Genomic DNA, 21,785 nt, shown 5'->3' on the forward strand with positions numbered 1-21,785 from the left:
TCAACTAGACATGCTCCAGTAGACAGGACGTGTTTGAATTCCCAGTTGGGAGGAGAGCTGGTCTTGTGGTAGCAAGCATGACTTGTCCCCTTAGCTAAGCAGGGTCTGCCCTGGTTGCATATGAACGGGAGACTACATGTGAGCACTGTAAGATATTCCCCTCAGGGGATCGAGCTGCTCTGGGAAGAGCAGAAGGTTTCAAGTTCTCTCCCTGGCCGAGAGAGATTCCTGCCTGCAGTCTTGGAGAAGCTGCTGCCAGTCTGTGTAGACAATACTGAGCTAGATAGACCAATAGTCTGACTCCGTATATGGCAGCTTCCTATGTTCCCATGTTCCTATGTTGAAGCTTGCTTCCGTTGACCAGCAGATTCCAAATCCCCAGTTTCAGCCCTGTCTTCCTCTGTGCTAGAGGGTTGTGAAAGAGCTGTGTCTCCTTTTGGCTTGCTTCATTTGTTCCTTTTGTTTCAATCGATGATTCTATGTTAAGTGCTTGTAGATAAGAGTTCAGCAAGCATTATTCAACTCAGCCAAAACTTAGTCATACTGTAGTACAATACAAGTGCCGCTGACATGGAGATGCAAGTAGTACCCAAATCTGAAATGCTTGTGGGCAAGGACAAGACTCTTGTCAAACTCATTGGCCAGGTACACTGTGAATAACTTTCTCGATAGTTTACAGCTGACTTCCGTGTTCATACCTTGCTAGGTGGCTTCTGGGAAAATATCAATGGACTGTAGTTTCTTTAGGAACCCTATGTCCTACAAATAATGCAGGGTGCTGGCAGCCTGCGGATTGTCTGCATGCCCAGACACCTTTTTTGTTACAATGTAAACACTCAAGTCTGCAGGCATCCCAGATTATCAAGTGTATATAGGGCTGCTTCTCTCATGATTTGTTTTCAGAATGATTCATACAGAAGAAAACACTCTGGTGCAGTTTAATCAAATGTTTGCTAAAAGACAATGCCTTGAGCTGTCCTTCGTTTAATCAAAGTGCATGGACGACTGATTCTAAATTTATCTGTGTGTATATATATAGATTTGCAGCCTTACAGAAGCAAGTTCAGATATAGCAGTTCTGGCATCTAGAAGTGTAAACTACTTGCCATGGGGTTTTAGCAGTAGTGTGTGGTTAAAACCCTTTTGTGGGGTTGAGGGGGAAGAAACTGCTCACAAGTAGTCAGTGGCTCCCTTTACATGCAAAGACAAACCAAAACCTGCAATTTTCTTAACATCGAAAGGCAGTTGAATTCATGACTCTCATGTTGCACTACATGTCAGAGGTTTTAAGCACAAATTAGGCCAGGCACAATCCACTCTAACTTTGAATTACAAAAGTGGTTTAAACAATCCTCAAACTCCTTGACCGTGTTGCATTAGTGAACTTGGAAGGGTGAGGAGCCAATAGACGCTAAAGCCCTATGAAAAAACAGTACAATGATCACTGATAATGAGTACCTGATACCTTCTGACTCACAGAAGTAATTTACACAAGTGAAAACTGTGTTTTCAGCCGTAATTGGAGTCCATCCTAGAATGTTTTGTTTTGTTGTAAACTGCCCAGAGACTTGCGTTTGGGGCGGTATATAAATGTGTTAAATAAATAGAGGGTTGTGCAGGCCTATAGCTAGCCTCAAAAAATGCATAATAATAAACAAGCCGACCCCGCACAGAGCATCTGTGCGCTCTATGGGGCCGGCTACCTCCCCCCCCCGGCCGGTTCTGCTGCCGCCTGGCCTTGATACCAGTCCTTTCTGTGGGACCATGTTGCCCCCTTCCTGGACCATTTGCCTGAGGAACAACAAGGTCCAGCTAAAGTTTTCCTACGTGAAGTCACCCAGGTCTCAAAACAGGAACTTCACGCAATTCATCACTTAACAGAAGGCGCCTCTAAGGTGATGGCATCCTCAGTCGCTCTTCGCCGCCACGCCTGGCTCAGATCTTCCAGACGGACACCCGACACTAGATCCAGAGTGGAAGATCTTCCCTTTGATGGTTCATCCCTATTTGGAGAAAAGACGGATGATACCCTTCAGAAAGTGCAGAAATGTCGTAACCCGGCCTGCTCTATGAGGCTCCAACAGTCCTCATCCTGGCCTTATGGGCCCCAGAAATGGCAGCAACAGCCATACTCCTCTAAACACCAGTACTACCAACCACAAGACAGGTCCTTTTGTTCTACCAGGTATCAACCTTACAGAAAGCACTCCAACTTCACCGGCTCCAAGCAACAGCTGTGCTCTAAGGAGTCCCAGCCCCATACTAAGAGACAATGGCTCGAAAACCCCTCCCAGATGGGGCACCAGGCCTTTCATCTCCACCTGGAAAAATATCACCACCGACTCCTGGGTTCTTACCATCGTGAGAGTCGGCTGTGCTGTAGAGTTTGCATCCACCCCACCATACAATCCTCCACTCCCCACACCAACCACCCCCGCTCTCCTCTCGGAAGTCAACTCCCTACTTACAAAATATGCAACAGAAATGGTTCACAACCCACAATCCCCGGGTTTCCATTCCCGATACTTCATGGTACCCAAGCCAGACGGCTCCCTCCATCCCATCCTGGATCTCTGGGAGCTGAACTCCTATGTCACATACCGGAAGTTTTGTATGGTCAGTATTCCCACCATCATATTCCTCCTGTGCAGGAACCAATGGTTTGTCTCAATGAACCTCACGGATGTCTACTATCATATCACCATCAGACCTCAGCACTGTCGTTTCCTCTGCTTTCAGATAGCGGATACCACTTACCAGTTCCGCATCCTCCCCTTCGGGCTAGCATCCACTCCACGGATGTTTACCAAATGCATGGCTCTAGTGGTGGCGGCCCTGCAGCAACAAGACATTCAAATTTTTCCATCCCTTGACCCACAATCCCTACTGAGGGATCTCCACACGGTCATCGACCTCCTTTCCAACCTGGGGCTCCAGGTGAATTACGAGAAGTCGAAACTCAGCCCTTTCAGAACCATAGAATTTTTGGGGATCGTCTTCGACTCCATTCAGTCAAAGATTTTCCTGCCTCAGCGCAGGATCCAGGCTATTCTGGATCTGTCATCCCACCTCCTCTACCAACTGTGTCAGTCTGCACGTACAGTCCAGTGCCTGCTGGGCCACATGGCCTCCACCACCTACATCCGCCCTCACCCTCATCTGCGTGCCAGGACTCTTCAACACTGGTTCCTCTCTGTATTCTCCCCACACGAAGATTCCCTCACCGTTATGATCCTGCCTCAAGTCCTACGTTTCCTCCTGTGGTGGATGGACCTTGCCAACCTCAGCTTCGGCTCCCTCTTCCAGTCTCCACGTCACACCCTTCTACTCACTCCGGATGCATCCATGGAAGGCTGGGGTGCCCAGGCCAACAACCACAACATCCATGGCACCTGGTCCCCGGCCGAAGGTGCTCACCATATCAACTACCTCGAACTGCTGGCCATTTTCAAGGCTCTAAGAACCTTTCTTCCTCTGATACAAGAGATTCACGTTCTGGTCCAAACGGACAATACTACTGCCTATGCCTACCTGAACAGGCAAGGCGGCACCTCCTCCAGCCCCCTTCTATTTCTAGCCATGGAAATGTGGTTCTGGTGCATTCGCGACGGCATCACCCCACTGGCGGTCCATATTCAGGGCCAGGACAGCGTCATGCTCAACGTTCCGCGAATGGTAGCTACATCCCCCCCCCCATGCTCCACTCTCTCTTCCTCCACTGGTTCCTCCTAGAAATAGATCTCTTCACATCAGAGATGAATGCACAATGTCACCTGTATTGCTCCAGGTCCGGGATCGGTCCCAACTCCCTTGGGGACACATTTGCTATGAACTGGGTGGGACTTCTGGTCTACGCCTTTCCCCCCGATTCCTCTACTTCCTCGGGTTCTTCAGAAAATCTCCCAGGACTGACCGCACTACATACTCATTGCCCCATGGTGGCCCAGGAGGCCCTGGTTTCCCCGCCTCCTCCACCTCTCCAATCATCAATATCTCCACCTGCCACACAACCCTCTCCTCCTCTCCCTGCAGAATGGTTGCCTCCTCCATCCAGACCTACGTCTCCATCTCACGGCTTGACACATAGTCCCAACCTGCCTATAGACCTACAGAGAATAGTTAATGCTTCACGTAAACCTACTACCCTCGCCTCCTATTCCCATAGATGGACACGTTTTCGGAACTTTCTAGAAAACAGGAACGTTCCCTTACACTCCGTATCTGTAGAACATGTTTGTTCATACTTACTGTCCCTGAAGGAGGCTGGACTGAAGATGCCTTCCTTGCTAGTTCATCTCGCAGCCATAGTGGCTAACTCTACACCGTCGTGGTTCCAACACCCCACGGTCAAGCATTTTCTGAAAGGCCTCACCCACCTTTACCCAGACCCGCCGGTCATGGCACTTGCATGGGACCTGACCTTGGTGCTCTTCTCTCTCATGCACCCTCCCTTCGAACCCATGGCCACAATTTCTCTGGACCTCCTTTCCTATAAGGTGGCTTTCTTTACGGCTATCACTTCTCAGTTGGCCTACGAGGACCCAGAGGTGGGTCTTGATTGATAATGGTGTGTACAGGCACAGCTGGTAAAAGTTGAGCTAGCAAGCTAGAACCTTGATCTACAGACCTAACTACCACAACTAGGGATGTGGTGGGGGTAAAGAAAGCATAACCACACACCCCTTCCCCAGTGCCCCAACTGAAAGCGCAGAATTGGGCACTAACATGGTGGCCAACACAGCCTTGAAAATGGTGGGGATGTCGGCCAGATCAGGCATTAAGCGGCAGGTCTTATTCTGCTTACAAACCATTTGTACAAGAAGGTGCTCACTCAAACAGACCTCAGATGTGGTTTTAGTCTTGTGGCCAGGGTGGATTTGATTTAAATCAAACTGATTTAAATCACGATTTAAATCACTAGCAGGGTGGATAAAAATCAATGATTTTAAAAAAAAACCTGATTTAAATAAAAAAAATCCAATTTAAATTTAAAAAAATCCAATTTAAATCAAAAAAATCCGATTTTTTTGATTTTTTTTTTTAAATCATTGATTTTTATCCACCCTGCTAGTGATTTAAATCGTGATTTAAATCAGTTTGATTTAAATCAAATCCACCCTGCTTGTGGCACTTTAGAAGACATGCAGGGCCCTTCAAATGTCTGGTTTTCTTCACCACCTTTTGGTGTTGCTTAGCAACCAGGCCCATCTCACCAGAAACAGGTGCTTTGGAGCTGCCCTGGGGGATAAATGGGACAGGAATGTGTGGGTCCCACCTTTAAAATTGGATCTCTGCTCCCTGGCCTCAGTTAATGGAACCTTGGAGAGGGAGCCAACTAACATATCCCCCATGTGAGAGACTTCCATAGTGCTGGAGCAGTGGAAGCTTGGGCAGAAACAAAACTCTGGACAACGGAGGTAACATTCAGTAGGCTGAAAAATTACTGACAGAAAAAAGGCATTTAGAATTTAGGAAAAAGACGAAAACAAACTAACCAAAAACCCAACTACCTTCCCACCCTTCCACACAGGAGATTTAGAAGGGAAAGGAAAGGGAATGAACTAACCTGAGAGGTAAAGAATAGAGCGGAGCTCTTTCCAATCGTAAACCATCCAGAAATGCAAGTTTTGGGCGGTATAGAAATCTATTTTTTAAAAAAAATAAATAAACACACTGTCTTATTGAGCAAGACAGGACCACAACTGGGGATTAGTGCCACCTAGCAGTCTACTAAGTACTAGCCTGCCTTGATTCTGATTGGTTCTGTCTCAGGCATGGAGAGGCTGATAACCCATCCTTGAGAATGGTCTCCCTGTACATGAGGGGGGGGGCGGAAACCAGTTTACTGTTGACTGTGTGGCATTGCATGTGACTGTCACTAGTGTAACTACTGCTGGAAAACACTGTAGTAAGTTACTGCTTGGTCTCCTAGCATGGTTGACTTGTACATGTAGTCACTATTGCTGTTTTTCTGAGTAGAAAGCTAGGTAGGTAGACTGGCCTTTCCCAGGCAGCATCCTCCTTACTCAGTGAGAGGAAATAAGGTGACCAAGCAGAGGAAAGTCTAAAATACCAATCAATGCATTGTACAAGGCATCGTCAGCATTTCTGACCTGCCGGGGCTGATGTACACATGAAAAGCCACCCCAACAGTGGTATGCAAGAGCGCAGTTGTGCAGCTACTTAAAATAGTGTGTAGCACTACTTCAGTTAGCAACAATGGAGGTATTTGTGCAACTGCATTCTTGCACAGTACCACTGGGGTTGGCTTTCAAATGTGCATCGGCCCTAATGGGTTGGAAACGCTGGTGTGGTCTTGCACAGTATGTCGGCCAGTAGCTGAATCCACCTCCTCTGATGGCCATAAGAACAATATAGTTGTGAATTATTTTACAGATTGACTTTAATGTGTAGGTAACATACTGCTCTTTCAAAAAACCTTGTATATTAAGAATACACATTTAGCTATGCGGGCTTCATGATAGGTTTGCCATAAACCAGAGTGCTTCAGGATGCAATAGTGAATTGATGTGTCTCAAGGAACAGTGAAATTTGCTACCATTACCTTGTCTGACAGAACCACTTAAAACCATACGTTCTGTACATTAGTGAGACCTCAGTAACTGCTGTAAAGTTAATAAAGATCTGTGGTTGAAGAGCTTTTCCTGGATTTGCAAAACAACTCCATCATGGCACACTGAACTGTTCCCTCCATGAAGTGAGTTTCCTCTTTAAAACATACCAGATATTTATAGTGAAAGCTGAGAGGGCTGGTTGTTAATGTGAGGTAGGGAGGATTTAGCAGCCAGCTGGTACAATCTGTGGCATCTGAAGCTAGCACAGCCTTGTAATAACTACTCAGGATGGCGGCCAGTCACATGCTTGCTTCTCCCCACCCCCATTCAGCTGCAGCAGTCTTGTGTGTCCCCATAGGAAGGAATGGAGGAAATAGGGACAAAACTGCATGTACTAGCCTTATAAGACTATCTTGATTGCTTATCTTTGGCAGAGGTGCTCTCACTTCTGGACTTTCGGGGTCAAAGTCCAGGGCCTCCACAGCTCCTGGGGCAGGAGGAACCCCAAATCCTTTTTAGTCGTTCCTGGGTGGTGTGGTCGCCTGGCAGAGCATGATGATGCTTAATTTGCAGGCGCGGGGCGGGGGGGGAGGCCTCCAAAGGCCTTTAGGTCCATGCTCCAAAACTACCTAGGTGCACCTCTGATCCTTGGAGCCATTTACCCTGAATCTGGAAAGACCAAAGAGAACCATGTGTGCAGCTTTGTGAGTTGCACAGTGGCTCTGGCGTAGTAGTGGCTAACCTTTTGCAGGGAGTGGGCTTTGATGTGGTTTTTAAAATGGTAATCTACTGCGCTATGGAGCTGACAGTCATGCAGTGAAGAAAGGACAGAATGTTTCATGGGCCTGAATACTTGGTAAGTAGGCCAGTCCAGAGCTCTTTGGCTCCTCTCCCAATATATCACGGCCTTCTCTGTACAGTAGTTGCTCCAGAGCTGTGGCATACACTTCGCTGAGATTAGAGCTGCTCCATCCCTGTTGGCTCTTGGGAAAGAACTAAAGACCTATCTTTTCAGACAAGCTTTTTAGCTATTTGGTAGTTTTAATGGGTATTTTAATTTGATATTTTAATGTTATAATGGTTAAAATTTCTTTGTTTGATTTTATTGCTGTAAATGCCTAGAGACTTTGGTAGTGGGTGGGGTATAAACATGTGTGTGTGTTAAATAAACAAAACCAGTGTTCTATGTGCAGCGTGTCCCCAGATATTCACTACAACTCCCTTCATCCCCAGCCAAAGGCCATAGTAGCTGGGGATGATGGAAATTGTATTCAGTCCCTGGGATGACCAGGTGAGTGTTATATTAGCATATCACTTTGACTTCATTTCAGGTTGAACACTTCACCTATACCAACAAATAATTTTCAGCATGAAGACTTTGTGGAATACATAAACAAAGCATTAGTTCTGCTTGAGGTGACTCTTCATTGATTGATTGATTGATTGATTGATTAAGTGCCGTCAAGTCGGTGTCGAATCTTAGTGACCACATAGATAGGTTCTCTCCAGGATGATCTGTCTTCAACTTGGCTCTTAAGGTCTCTCAGTGGTGCATTCATTGCTGTCGTCATTGAGTGCATCCACCTTGCTGCTGGTCATCCTCTTCTTCGCTTTCCTTCCACTTTTCCTAGCATTATGGACTTCTGAAGGGAGCTGGGTCTTCACATAATGTGTCCGAAGTATGCTAATTTGAGCCTGGTCATTTGTGCCTTGAGTGAAAATTATGGATTGATTTGTTCTGCGATCCATCTGTTTGTTTTCCTGGCTGTCCATTGTATTCTCAAAAGTCTTCTCCAGCACCAAAGTTCAAAGTTTTGAACTCTCACTCTTCACTACAAGCTCTCAAAAGAATAGTGCTCCTCAGCAAAGTTGTTGGATCCCTTAAGTGGCTAGTTGGTGCTTCAGGCAGTTTTCTTCAGACAGCCGCTCCTTGCCTGGATACCACCCTCAGCCTCTAGAAGAAAGCTTTCTGCCTTAGCAGAAATGAGCATGCCCCAGGAACATAATGCTTCCTGCAGTAGGAACCTAAGAGAGCCTTCCAGTGTGGAAAAGTGCAACTCAGTTTGGTATAGAGAGGTAGGCTACCCACTGCGAGAAATGAACCAGAGCTCTAATGCAGTGTTCTCTTTAAAAAAAAAAAAATCCGTCTGTTTGCGGAATGAGTTTTGTTCTGGGCGTCAGTATCAAGACAGTGTGAGCACACATGCATTCAGAGTGGAACCTTCCTGATTAAACTTGAGCAAGATCTAAAATTAACTGAGCAGACCTCAAAAAACATGTGAGCACACGTGCCTTAGAGGGACACTGCTCCAATAGCAATACATCCCCACTTGGGCACTGCTGGGACCACAAAAGTTAGTCGTGGCCAAGATTCTGCCTCCTTTTTAGGAAGTAGTAAGCAGTGGTGGTGGTCTGTTCCATAGTAGCCAATCTCTGGGTTTGGACTTACTGCTACCAGCCTCATCCCTAACCACCTGTGCGCGGAACACCTGTAGCTATATGGCGGTCTCTTCTTCCTTTTCTGTTAGTGTGCGGAGAATAACTCATTGGGTACTGCTTAGCCGTAGTCTTGCAGATATGTTTTTCAGGGTGGCTGCACACCCTGTGTTCTGCTTGTTGACCTCTTTACTGTTTCCTGAGGCCCTATGCCTCAACAGTGGCAACAAATCAGAATTATGTATGTAGCAGTTTCCAGTGTTGGTGTTCTTGTTTATAAATAAAACTTAAGTACATTTACAGTAAGTATATACGGCTACCGTTTGAATGAAGGATATGCAGTGACATAGTGCTACTTTTGAATGCTTAACGTGGATGACTGGCAGCCATACGTGTTGCAGAGCTCAGGGTTTGACAGGCTTGCTTTGCTTGGCTGCAGAGATGGCAAATCAGAGATGGCCATCGCTGTAAGATTCTTTGTAAATTGTGATATGTGGCTATTGAAATAAACGTACACTATAAAGGACACTTGATGGGAACAAGAAGCCCGTTTTGGGCTGAAGCTTCCATGTGAATCTGAATATTCCAAATAGCATTCTCTTGATATAATTTCTTGGTGCACAAAGTATGAGCAAATGGTGTGTATGTGGTGCTCTAAAGTTAGTGCTCTAAGTCAGTGGTTCCCAAATGGGGAACCTCCCAGATGTTGCTGAACTACAACTCCCATCAGCCCCAGCTACAATTTATTGTGGCGGGGGATGATGGGAGCTGTAGTTCAGCAACATCTGGAGGCTCCCAGTTTGGGAACCACTGGTCTAAGTGATTGCTAATTGTAGAGATGGGAACTGCCCAGACATGCAAGTTTTGGGCAGTATAAACATTTCTTAAATAAAACATACTTGTGAAAATTGAGCCACTTTGGGGCATGTCACTTGGGAAGCAATGTCACTTTTTGCATAAGCATTCCCCTGTTCTGATGCTAAAGATCATCTGTTTGTCCTAAGCTGTGATGTTATTCACTGAAGCACAGGTGGGGTAGGTAGTGGCCACAAATGTATGGAATCCAGTGATTTTGCATGAACAGTGTCACATTCCTAATTCTACCTTAGTTCTCACTGCTAAACTAAGTAGATCTGGTCTTGTGTTAGCAAGCATCAATTATTCCCTTTGCTAAGCAGGGTCTACCTTGATTAGCATTTGGGTGGGCAATTACATTTGAGCACTGCAAGATATTCCCCTTAGGGGATGAGGTCATAGCTCAGTGGTATAGCATCTGCATGCAGAAGGTCCTAGGTTCACTCTTTGGCATCTTCAGGTAGGACTGGGAGAGACTCCTGCCTGAAAGTTTGGAGAAGCCACTGCCATTCAGTGTAGACAATACTGAGCTAGATGGACCAATGGTATTAAGGCAACTTCCGATGTTCTTTCCACATAAAAATGTAAAGTGTAATGTGCTTTTATAAAATAGAATTGATACCAAAGCATATATCTGGAGCATAGCTCTTTGGGTGTGATAATATTGATCAGTTAACAACTTTTTTCAGTGCCCTCAATTTTATCCTTCCGTCCAAGAGATGTGCATGCTCCTTAGCAATCATATCCAAAAATTCCAAGTAAAGCTTTCAGTCTATTTAAATTAAATTACGGGTGTTTTTAGGTGGTGGTTTTTACAAATCAATCATTGCAAAATTGAAATATTGTATGCTGTATAAACAACAGCATAGCTTACTTCTACGTAAGCAGCCCTGCTGGATCAGGCCCAAGGCCTATCTGGTCCAGCATCCTGTTTCACACAGTGGCCCACCAGATGCCTTTGGGAAGCCCACAGGCAAAAGGTATGGGCATGCCCTCTCTCCTTCTGTTGACCCCTTGCAACTGGGATTGAGAGGCGTCATGCCTCTGAGGCTGGAGGTGGCCCACTAGTAGCCTGTCCACCATGAATTTGTCTAAGCCCCTTTTTAAAGCCATCCAAGCTGGTGGCCATCACCATATCCCATGGCAAGGAATTCCATAGATAAATTATGCACTGTGTGAAATAGTACTTCCTCTTGTTGGTCCTAAATTTCCTGATGTTTAATGGGATGACCCTTGGTTCTAGTGCTGTGTGAAAGAGGGAGAAAAATTTCTCTGTCCACTCTCTCCGCTCCATGCATAATTTTATACACCTTGATCATGTCTCCCCTTAGACATCTCTTTTCCAAAGTAAAGAGCCCCAGATGCTGTTGCCTTGCCTCACAACGAAGGTGTTGCAGGCCCCTGATCATTTTGGTTGCCCTCTTCTGCACCTTTTCCAGTTCTACAATATCCTTCTTAAGATACGGTGACCAAAATTGTATTCAGTCCTCCAGATGTGGCTACACCATAGATTTGTACAAGGGCATGATAATATTAGCTTTTTATTTTCAATCCCCTTCCTAATGATCCCTAGCATGGAACTGGAACTTTTTCACAACTGCCGCACACTGAGTCAACACTTTCAATGAGCAGTCTACCACGACCCGAAGATCTCTCTCCTGGTTAGTCACTGACAGCTCAGACCCCGTCATTGTATATGTGAAGTTGGGGTTTTTTGCCCCAAGATGCATCACTTTACACTTGCTTACACTGAACTACATTTGCCATTTTGTCACTCATTCCCCCAGTTTAGAGAGATCTTTTTGGAGTTCCTCCACAATCTATTGTGGATTTCACTATCCTAAATAGTTTAGTGTCATCTGCAAATTTAGATACTTTGCTGCTTACCCCTGAGCCTTTCTTTTAGCCTGTAATCTGGAAAGCGCTCAGGTTCTAGGCACTACTAACTGTTCTAAGGCACAGTCACTTAGCATGTCTAGAAATTTGGTGTCTCCTTCATTACTTGAATGTGAATTTACCCATCGATGTTTGGGTAGTTGAAGTTGCTCGTTATTACTGCCCTGTTTCTCTTTGACGCCTCTCTTATTTGCTTCTCCAACTCTAGCTTACTAAAGGAAGTGTACTGTTCTGGTCCAATCAATTAGGGTGCCGAAACATTCTAGAACATTTTCCAGAATACTGGAATAAAGTTAAAATAGCTCAGCACCCTTCCGCTGTGGACCTCAGTTGAAAGATCTAGGCGCTACTGTAGTTTTGACATCCAGGAAGCTGCTCAGAAGGGGTCGAATATCTTTAAGATGCCCATTCTTGCCCATATGATAAAATACAGCATTTCAAGATAAAATTTTCTTTGTAAGCCACCTTGAGTGAAAGTCACCATCAATAAGACATATAACATCTCTGTGTTATGGAAAAATCTTTCTATTAAATACTGGTTTCTCTTGCCTATCTTACTCATGTTCAAGAAGTTATTGATATGAGTTGACTTGGTATCTCATTTTTAGTAAGGATGTCTTTAAACTAAGGTCTTCCTAACACTTCTCCCCCCCGCCCCCAGTCTAGCTATGCTTCTTGTGTACTGATCTTCTAGTAAGAAGTCCTCACCAAACAGTCCTAGTGCCCTCTTATACAAATCTGATGTATTGCAGTTGCAGCTGAACTGTTGACAACTATCTAAAATTACTTGAAGCAATAGAGAATGTCATGTGTGTTCTACAGTTATCCTTCAAGTAACATTTTAATGTACTTGTTGGTACATCTAAAAAGCAAATATTAAAATCCTTAACATGTGGCTGCTTTGAACTTCTGTGAACTCACGAGAACCAGATCTCGGCATATTGTCACTGTAGCATGCCTCTGGTATGATTTCGGAGAGCTGTAAAACTGAACAAGACACAGACAGTGGCTTCTTTAATGGAGCTCTCAGTGGGGAAACTTTGAGTCAGACCTCTTCATCATGTGCATATATTTTTGTTCATATATCTAACAATACCTTCTATTCCATATTGATAAAATACAAAACTGTTCTTAGTTGTGCAGTGTGTGTCAAAGGACTAATGTCTAACAATCCTACTGACAAATGGCCCTAACACTGACACAGTGCTGTAAAACTTACCTTTGTATTTGATTGATTTTACAGTGCATGCATTCTTTTTGGGGTGAGCATTGTTTACTGTGGAGGGCAGTAATGAAGGTACTGTTGTACTGTATAGCAGCAGGATTTGTTTAAGCTGTCTGAGCACTGGCAGACATCCAAACTAACCCTTCATTGATGCATCGGAGTTTTCTATTCTGCAAGAGGGGGAGGGGTGATTTTTGTGATTTCTCCTTCACTCTGCAGCCGTTTGTGCCTCCTGAAATTGTCCCTGAGGGTTGAGGGATCCTTTGAAGCAAACTCTAAGCTATAGCACTTGTAGTTAAAATTAAATCTAGTACATACATTTAGTTCTTCAAATGGGGTATTCTGAGCTTTGAATAAACTCTTATTCTACTGAGTTGGCAAAGAACAACCAAAAGTCCCTATTGGGCTGTTGCTTTTAGGCGATTATCTAGCAGTTTGAGAAGTCCCTTCTAGATGACCATCTCTTAGTTACGCAGTTTTTAGATGAAAGGTACTTTAATTGTTTTACCAACTTTCTTTTATTTAATCACTTGAAATCACACTATTCAGGAACTGGTCTTTGTCTCACAGAAAGCTGTGTGTACCTAATAGACAACAGAGTCTAATCACTAAATATTTGGGTGTTTGTCCATCACCTTCTCCTCTTTCTCTAGTCTAGTTCTGTTGTAAGCATGATTTTGAAGCTTGTCCAGTCATTTTGAACTAATTTGCACGTACTTCATGGAGACATTTATAAAGTCTCATGCTTGCAACATAATTCCTGGAAAATGAGGACAATATTAAATATGACCAGAGATACTGGGCAGATCAAGGCTTGGTTGAACAGAATGTTTGGACATATTTGCAGCAGGTGCAGATGGGGTTGCAGCGGGAATTGGGACTACTGTATCTAAAAACACCCTCCTCTCCCTCCGCATGTGCAAGTGGAAGTGTTCTGCTCATACAGATCTCTGTCTGGATGCTATTCACTATATATTACACTTCTCAGGTACCAGCATCATCAAGTTGTCAGTTTTCTTGCTATTGTGGGTTTGGGATTCAACAGTTAGAGGAAAGGAAGCATAAGTGGGCCGGTATTTTTTTGTCCTTCTGTGTATTATCCAGATTAGAGACATGTATGTCACCCTACATTTGGAGCTCTCTTCTCCCTGCTAGGAAGAAGTGTCATTCCTCCTGCCCCACTTTAGAGTTCAGTGTTGTGCAGGAGTTAGTCTCCATCTCCTCCTGTGCTGTGGTTCTGACTGAGAAAAAGGAGCTTCTGGTTAGACACACACCTCTTTAGTATGTGTTCCAAGGAATGTGTGGTTTGACCCTAAGCGTTCATAACTTGTACTATAACTCCTCTTTCCTCTAGGGAGCCCAAGGCAGCATGCACGGGTTCCCAGGTGGTCTCCCATCCAGACACTGACAAAACACAGATTTGCTTAGCTTCAAGGTTACTGCATTGTCTCTGACCACAGTAAATCATACCTCATTCATCCAAGCTCCAGATTGGATTACTGTAACACTCTCTATATGGTGCTGCCTTGGGAAGCATCCAGAAACGTCAGTTGGTCCAAGATAGGCAAAAATTGGGTGGCCATAAGACCAGTAGGGTGAGGATATTGTGATCTCTACTGATGCAGTGTATTTTGTTTTCTTGCTGAAGGTGTTTTTGTTTATGGAGGTGTTTAGCCTGCCATCTGTCCAACTTCTAATTCTCCTGTCTGTAGAATTTTTTGTGTGTTTTGCTGCTATACTTGCATTGATTTGATTGAATGCTTCTCTTGTTACATTTTTATGCTGCTTCATGGCTGTTCCTTACTTTGTGGGTTAATTGTGGGCTTCCTTGAGCATTTTTAGTAATGAAAAGGTGGGAATATAGATCTACAAAACAAAGTTGCAGTTTTCTGTAAAGCCCTTAAGAGCTTGCGTGCAGGGTACTTCGACTGCCTTGTCCTATATATTCCCTTCCATGCACTCTCATCGGCATAAGAGGTTCTGCTCCTAGTTCCCACACTGAATGAGATCCAGTGGAGGAATAGAACTGTTATAGCTGTGGTGACAAGCCTTTAGAATGTTCTCCATGTTGAAGCCCATCTGGACCCCGTCTTGTCTGAAGTGGTTTTCTGCTGGTTTTGGCTGTCTCTGCTGTTCTAAGTGCTATTCTGTTGTTAACCCCCTTTGAATTTGGTTGGTTTTGTGTATGTATTTAATAGGAAATGTTGGGGCTCCTTCAAATGCCAACACACTTTCTATGAGACTAGGGCTCATGTAAGAAATTCCTTGGAAAAGATTGCCACAGATGAGTTTGCATGCAAACAAATTATTAGAACCATTTCAGATTTTGAAATGCTGCTATTATAAGTCCTGTATACTCCACACACACACACAAAGTGAACCATACTTTACTTTCATATGCCTGAAAAAACAGATGTAATTTATCTTGATTTCAGCAAAGCATTTGACAAAGTCAACTATAGCTTGCTAATCCAGTAGATCAAATGTGATCTATATGATACTACCATTTTATTCAAAACTAGTTAAAAAACAAATACCATGCTGCTGTGTGCTCATCAATAGATCCTCATCAAACCAGAAGATTTTGAGTGGTGTGAAGATTCACACTGAGCAGTGTGAGAAGATTTTGAGCAGGGGCTGTCTACTGGGCCGAATATTCTTCAACACTTTTGATTTCGATGAAGGGTGGAAGGAATCCTCATCACATTTGAGGATGATGCACAGAACTGAGCTGAAATGAACAAAATGAAATTCAGCAGACAAATGCACAGTGTTTGTCATTAGGTGCAAAAAAACCCCAACAACAACCAAATGCACAAGTATAGGATGAAAGAAACCCGGCAGCAGCACATGTGAAAATTATCTTGACTTTGTATTTTTGAATTTGAACATGAGTCGTAAATGTGGTGCGGTTGCAAAAGTTTAATGTGAATTTAGGCTAAGTAACAGGACTATCATTTCCAAGTCACATGAAATAATTGTGTTTTGTTCTACACTAGTCAAACCTCCCTTGCTGGAGGTCTGCAAGTAGATTCTGGTAAGCCACCTGATAGGGATGCTTTAGCTCTGGAGTTTTACAGAGCCGAACTAGAGGGCCTATAGTGCCTCCCCGAATTCTGTATGGCCTGACAAATTAATGACACCCTCAGAATTGTAACTTTGTTTTTTGTTCCTCTCCACTAATTTGACTTTTGTTTCATTTCAGAGATCATTTACATTAATACTCGAAGCCTGGGATTGGGATAATGAGACAAAAGCTGGTGAGTATAGTCATTAAATAATTTGGGCACTGTGAAGCTGAAACAGAGTACAGAAATCTTGCATACCTCCTTAAATGGATTTGAGATGACCAATGATTTATCATTGGATTAATCTCCAACCTTTATTAATGCAGCCAGATATTTCCAGTTTAACTCAAATAGTATGCTTTCTAATACTTAGAGCAGCTGTTGCTGTTGACAATCTCAGGCTACTAACTTGGCAGATGATACCCAAGAATAAAAATTCTGTGTGGCTGATTATTTGCATGACACTTAAAGGGTATGTTGGAGTACTAAGGGCCAGTTCACACAGTTAGTTAAGTTCTCCATGTGTTCAGCCTTGCCTGTGCACAACGTGTGTTCTCACAGATATGTGCAGAAACTGAACTAGATTCAAGTGTACTATACATGCATTTGGCAGCCATCACTTCCCCAAATGTGGCAGTTCTGTTTCTGGTTGCTGTGTTTTGGGAGATACTGCAGCTGCATCATTTTGTGTCTAGTTCAGGAGCCAGCGTGGTGTAGTGGTTAGAGTGCTGGAGACCCGAGTTCAAATCCCCATTCAGCCATGAGTCTTGCTGGGTGACTGTGGCTAGTCACTTCTCTCTCAGCCTAACCTACTTCACAGGTTTGTTGTGAGGAGAAACTCAAGTATGTAGTACACCGCTCTGGGCTCCTTGGAGGAAGAGCGGGATATAAATGCAAATAATAATAATAATCTATTGGATACCTGGAGTCAGCAGGGACTCTACAAGTGGAAGATGTAACCAGCTTTAGCACTACTTCAGATTTCTAACAATCTGCACAGAGGTGCTTCTTACAACATAAGTTGTGTGATTGGCTTCAAGTAGTAGTAAAAAATCTAAATGCCCTCTCTTCCCCCACTGATCATTTGCCTACAGTGGTGCTTGAAGACCTACCACCCGAGATGGTTTGCTTCCTCTAATAGTAGACCAGGGCCTGAATAAGAAGCAATTCTGAAAGACATCTCAGTTTGATATTGAAAGAATGTTTTGACTCGTCTCTGATTATATATTTATAATGTACTAAAAATAGCTGTCCTGGAAGTTGGTAATCTGATTGACCAGGTTCTGGAAGAATATGATCTGTTTCCTATTTGGTTCACATTAAAACTGAAACCAGTGCTGCTACTTAGGCTGTGTTCAGATGTCACAGGAAACCTGAGGCAAACTCACCTCAAGTTGCCCGCCCCCCATGACATCCAAGTAGTTGGAGCTGTGGTTCCGGGACCCAACTGTGGCTCCAATTGCCACCCCCAGTCTCCAGATGAACCCTTGGTTATAAGTAAGGTTAACATACCAAACCGAGGGTCCAGAGGCTGGAGTGTGTCACCTGATTAGGCAATTTGCCCAAACCTGAGTTTAGAATCAGGAAGCTCCTCTGGCTGCTTAAACGTCATTGGCTGGTGTAGCTTTCCTTCCTGGATCTCAGAATGCCTGCATGGCCAGTTTTCACCCATTTCCAGGCTCGGTGGTCGCAGCTCCAGGAGCACATCCTAGCACATCCAGGTTCGGCAAGTGCGGCTCTCATCTGGGAGCACATCCAAATGGGCCCTTAGTTTCTATGCTGATTATGATTGACTTCTCTTGGCATCTGGGGGAAAGATCAGAGGGGGAACTTCAACCTCTCCAGGAAACCCATTTTTTCCAGGGGTGGGGGATCCTGATTTTATGTACACTTAGTAGAGTAATGGCTGCTGTTAAAGGCTTCAAAAGATGTCAAGGCTGCAATTAAATTATTTCCCACCTGCTTTTTATTCATTCCTATGCCAGTGTGCTTTGTGTCCTAGTGAAAATGTCTAAGTGGTTATATGATACTAGTATTTTTAAGCCCGTTATGATAACGGGCGCTAGCTTTCTATCCCGTCTTTTCTGTCTCTCTCTCTCTCTTTCTGTCTCTTTTTTCCCCCCTTGTCCCCTCTCTCTTTTTGTTTTTGTTTTTGTTTGTTTGTTTTTGTTGTTGTCTCTGTTTTTGTTCTTCCTTATTTTGCTTTTACTTTTTTGGGGTGTGTGTGTGTGTGGATGAATAACGGCCAAAATGGCCCATGAGAAGGTGGCCGCCCCCGCCTATCGCCCTCCCGCGCACCTAGCTGCCGGAGCCCACCTTACCCACTCCAGCCCGAAGGAGAAGAGAGGAACTCGGGAACAGAGCTACTCTCTGTGTTAAGCTGCTGCCCATACTGTCGCAATGGACGCAATAGGCGTCCTTTGCGTCCATAGCGGCAGTTTGAGCAGTGACTTAGCACAGAGAGGAGCTCTGCTCGTGAGCTCCTCTCTTTTCCCTCGGGCTGGAGCGGGTAAGGTGGTCTTCGGCAGCTGGGTGGGTGGGAGGGCGATAGGCGGGGGCGGCGACCTTCTCATGGGCCATTTTGGCCCTTAATCTTTTTGGGGGAGGAGCGGGGAAGGTGATTTTGGGCAGCTGGGAGGGCGGGTGAGCAGGCGGCGGCGGCTGTGAGCGGGCGGGGGCCTTGTTGGCGGCTTCTCCGCCACCTCGCCCAGCTTCATTTTGGGCAGCTGGGAGGGCAGGTGAGCAGGCGGGGTCGACGGCTGTGAGCGGGCGGGGGCCTCGTTGGCGGATTCACCGCCACCTCGCCCAGCTTCCCTGTCCCCCGTCTCAGTCTTCCCCCACCGCCATTGCCCTCGCCTTTTTCAGGGCGGCCGCTTCTGGTTGCCTTGGCCTCCTCTCGCCATGCCGCAGCTCATGGCCGAGGCGGCGGCTCTGCCACCGCCTCGGCCACTTTCCCCTGCCGCCACACACCGGCTAATGGCCGCCCGTGGCTGTGGGACACTGGTGTCTGCGGTCCTGTGTCCCTTGGGCTCTTCTGGGCCTGCGCTTCGCGCAGGCCCAGAACATCCCAGGGAGGCAGGGACGCAGATCCCCAACGTTCCAAAGCCACGGCCACTCACTTAGCCTTTTATTATATAGGATAAATATAATGCATTCAGATTATGGCCAGTTCAGTCACTTGTGAATCAATGGCACCTAGAGCATTGATCCGCCACACTTTCCTACTGTGTAGGAAGTCATCCTGCAGTATGGGTTGTGGACCCAACATACTCCACTAGACAGGACTAATACAAATTGAAGATGAGGCTTGCTTCTGGTGCTCAGGAGGTGCCAGAGCCTCAGTTCCAGTCCTATCTTGCTCCAAGCTGCAGGACTGTGAAAGAGCCTGTTCTCTTTTCACCTTCAGGCTTGCTTCCTCCTTGATTTTCTCCTTCTTGTTTTTTATACCCTCCGGATGGAGCTCTCCCACATGGGAGATATGCTGGCTGGTTCCCTCTCTGTGGGATCCCATTTGTGGGGAGAGGCCAGTCTCTGCAACAGCAACAGCCATCAGGGTGCCAGCAGTCCCATTCAACTTCTCCCAGTCAGGAGAGCACTATGCCTCTTCCTCCTCCAGTGCAACTTGGGGCAGAAACATCCCCAGAGAAAAGCACACAAAGCCTCCAGGAGGACAAAATATCAGCAGAATCGCCTTCCCAAGGCCCTGACAAATCCAAATTGCTTGTCATTTGTTTTGGCAAGTGGCTGTTGGTTCAGGCGGTGTGCAAGCAACATCTACCCTGCCCCTTGCCCCTACACCCGAGGAGGATCTAGCACAAGAGGGGATGCCCCTCTGGTGCAAGGCTCCATTTCTGCCACCTCCTTGCTGCCATTCACTAGAGCAGGTGCCAGCTTTGCCACGCCTTCCGATTCCCAGCCAGCTGCTCTGAGCAGTAATCTGGCTGTAGAGCAGAGAAATAGGGGAGGTGGTCCTGATCTTCCGGACTTGCATGTGCTGCGCCAACCACTAGGTCTCTTGGTGGCTACACCCCAGGAGGAACCATGCAAGGTTCCCCCCCTTGTTCTCGTCCATCTACAACAGTGAGTACAGTCACTCTATTGGGCCCATCCTTTCCCAAGGATCCAGTTCCACCACACACCACTTCAACCTGTTCCAGCTCTCCCAGGCAACCTCCCTCCCTCAGCCCAGGAATAATAGGGTAAGGGCCACAAAGCCTCAGCCATGGTAATCAGAGTGGTTGCTAATAAACCTATTTTCACCAGGACTTCCAATCTCTTGGCTAAGGATCTGGTGCAGTACAAACCCCTGGAAAATACTAAGCTTAGACAAGGTACCAACAAGCCGACAAAAGCTCCAGCCCTCATGGCAGATTCTAATTTAGATTGCATTCAGAATGCATCTAGGGCCATGGTCTCAAGTTGTAGCAGTCTGCAGATACCTCTGGCTCAAACACTGAAAAGTATATTCTAAATCTCAGTTTAATTTGGACTTGACTTGCTTTAAGTGGTCTAGATGTTTTGGCGACTCTTTGGACACAGTGCTGGTTGAAACCCCAAACAAGAAAAAAGCTATGCCATCGGGTCTCAATAATTTTTCACAAGCATTTCAAGTCCAACCACTTGTCCTTTCATCCTTTCAGAGGTTTCTCCAGATCAAAGGACAACTGCAATTCAAACTACAAGCCCACACGGCACAAACAGTGGCATCCGAGAAAGAAGAGCCCCTCCAGGTCCGAGACCTCACAACAATTCTCCTCCCCCTCTCCCCAACCTACCCGTAAACAATGACTCAGTACTTGTAGTAGGCATACTTCTTCTCATTGGCTCCAGCTGAATTCCACTTGCAATTGTTGGGTTCTTTCCATTGTTTCCCACATCTACTCGCTCAATTTCATCTCCATAAACCTTTGGATGAGTCGGGCCATTTGTTACCTTTGTCAGTTGGAGCAATAGAATCAGTTCCCTCGACCAATATGTCGAAGCATTTATTCCATCTTATTTCTTGTCCCCAAATGGGACAACTCATGGAGGTCAGTACTAGATTTGAAGTGTCTAAATTGCTTCATTTGAAAGTGTTTTGCATGGAATCCCTCCTTACTATCAAGGAGGCAATCCGGCCCAATGATTTCTTAGCCTCCATAGATCTCTTGGAGGCCTATCACCATGTGCCTATTCTCCCAGCCAATACTTCCAATACAGATCCCTCCCTTTTGGCCTATCCTTGGCACTCTAAGTGTTCACCAAAATTATGGTAGCACTCTCCATGCTCAGCATTCACATTTACCTGTACTTAGATGATCTTCTGATCCCCTTCTCCTCCCTTCAGCAAGTGAGGGCAGACATGCACCTGACTCTCCATTTCTATGCTTGCACAATTTCCTGGTCAACTGCAAGAGCCACATCCTCCCCTCCAGCATCTGAGAGCAGTCTTCAACACTGCAAGGGCTACCATCTCTCTCCCCTTTAAGAGGAGGGAGAAGCTAGCTCTTAACTCCTGAAAAAAAAATCCAAAACCGTTCTTATGCTGCTATCCGAAATATTGGGGTCCATGATTGCCTGCCTAGAATATACACCTTGGGCCAGGTAGCACTCTCACCCTCCCATCCAGTTGCCCTCCCATCAGATGTCCACCGCTCCTTCCTTTGGCTCTGGACAAGGGTCTTTTATTTTTGGATCACCGTCACCACAGATACCAGCCTTTCAGAATGGGGGGCACTCTGAAACTACCAG

At 45.5% G+C, this 21,785-nt stretch overlaps 1 protein-coding gene across 4 annotated transcripts in view; it reads left to right on the forward strand.

The window, feature by feature from the left end:
- Positions 1 to 21,785, forward strand: part of JAG2 (jagged canonical Notch ligand 2) — a 154,439-nt gene that overhangs the window by 66,397 nt on the left and 66,257 nt on the right. For all 4 annotated transcript variants that reach the window (XM_053280624.1, XM_053280634.1, XM_053280606.1 and 1 more), the window contains one exon: positions 16,193 to 16,247. In XM_053280624.1, coding sequence (XP_053136599.1) covers positions 16,193 to 16,247 — 55 coding nt within the window. The remainder of the gene's footprint in view (positions 1 to 16,192; positions 16,248 to 21,785) is intronic.

The sequence above is a fragment of the Hemicordylus capensis genome, chromosome 1 (assembly GCF_027244095.1).
Source record: "Hemicordylus capensis ecotype Gifberg chromosome 1, rHemCap1.1.pri, whole genome shotgun sequence".
In the NCBI taxonomy this organism is placed as follows: domain Eukaryota; kingdom Metazoa; phylum Chordata; class Lepidosauria; order Squamata; family Cordylidae; genus Hemicordylus; species Hemicordylus capensis.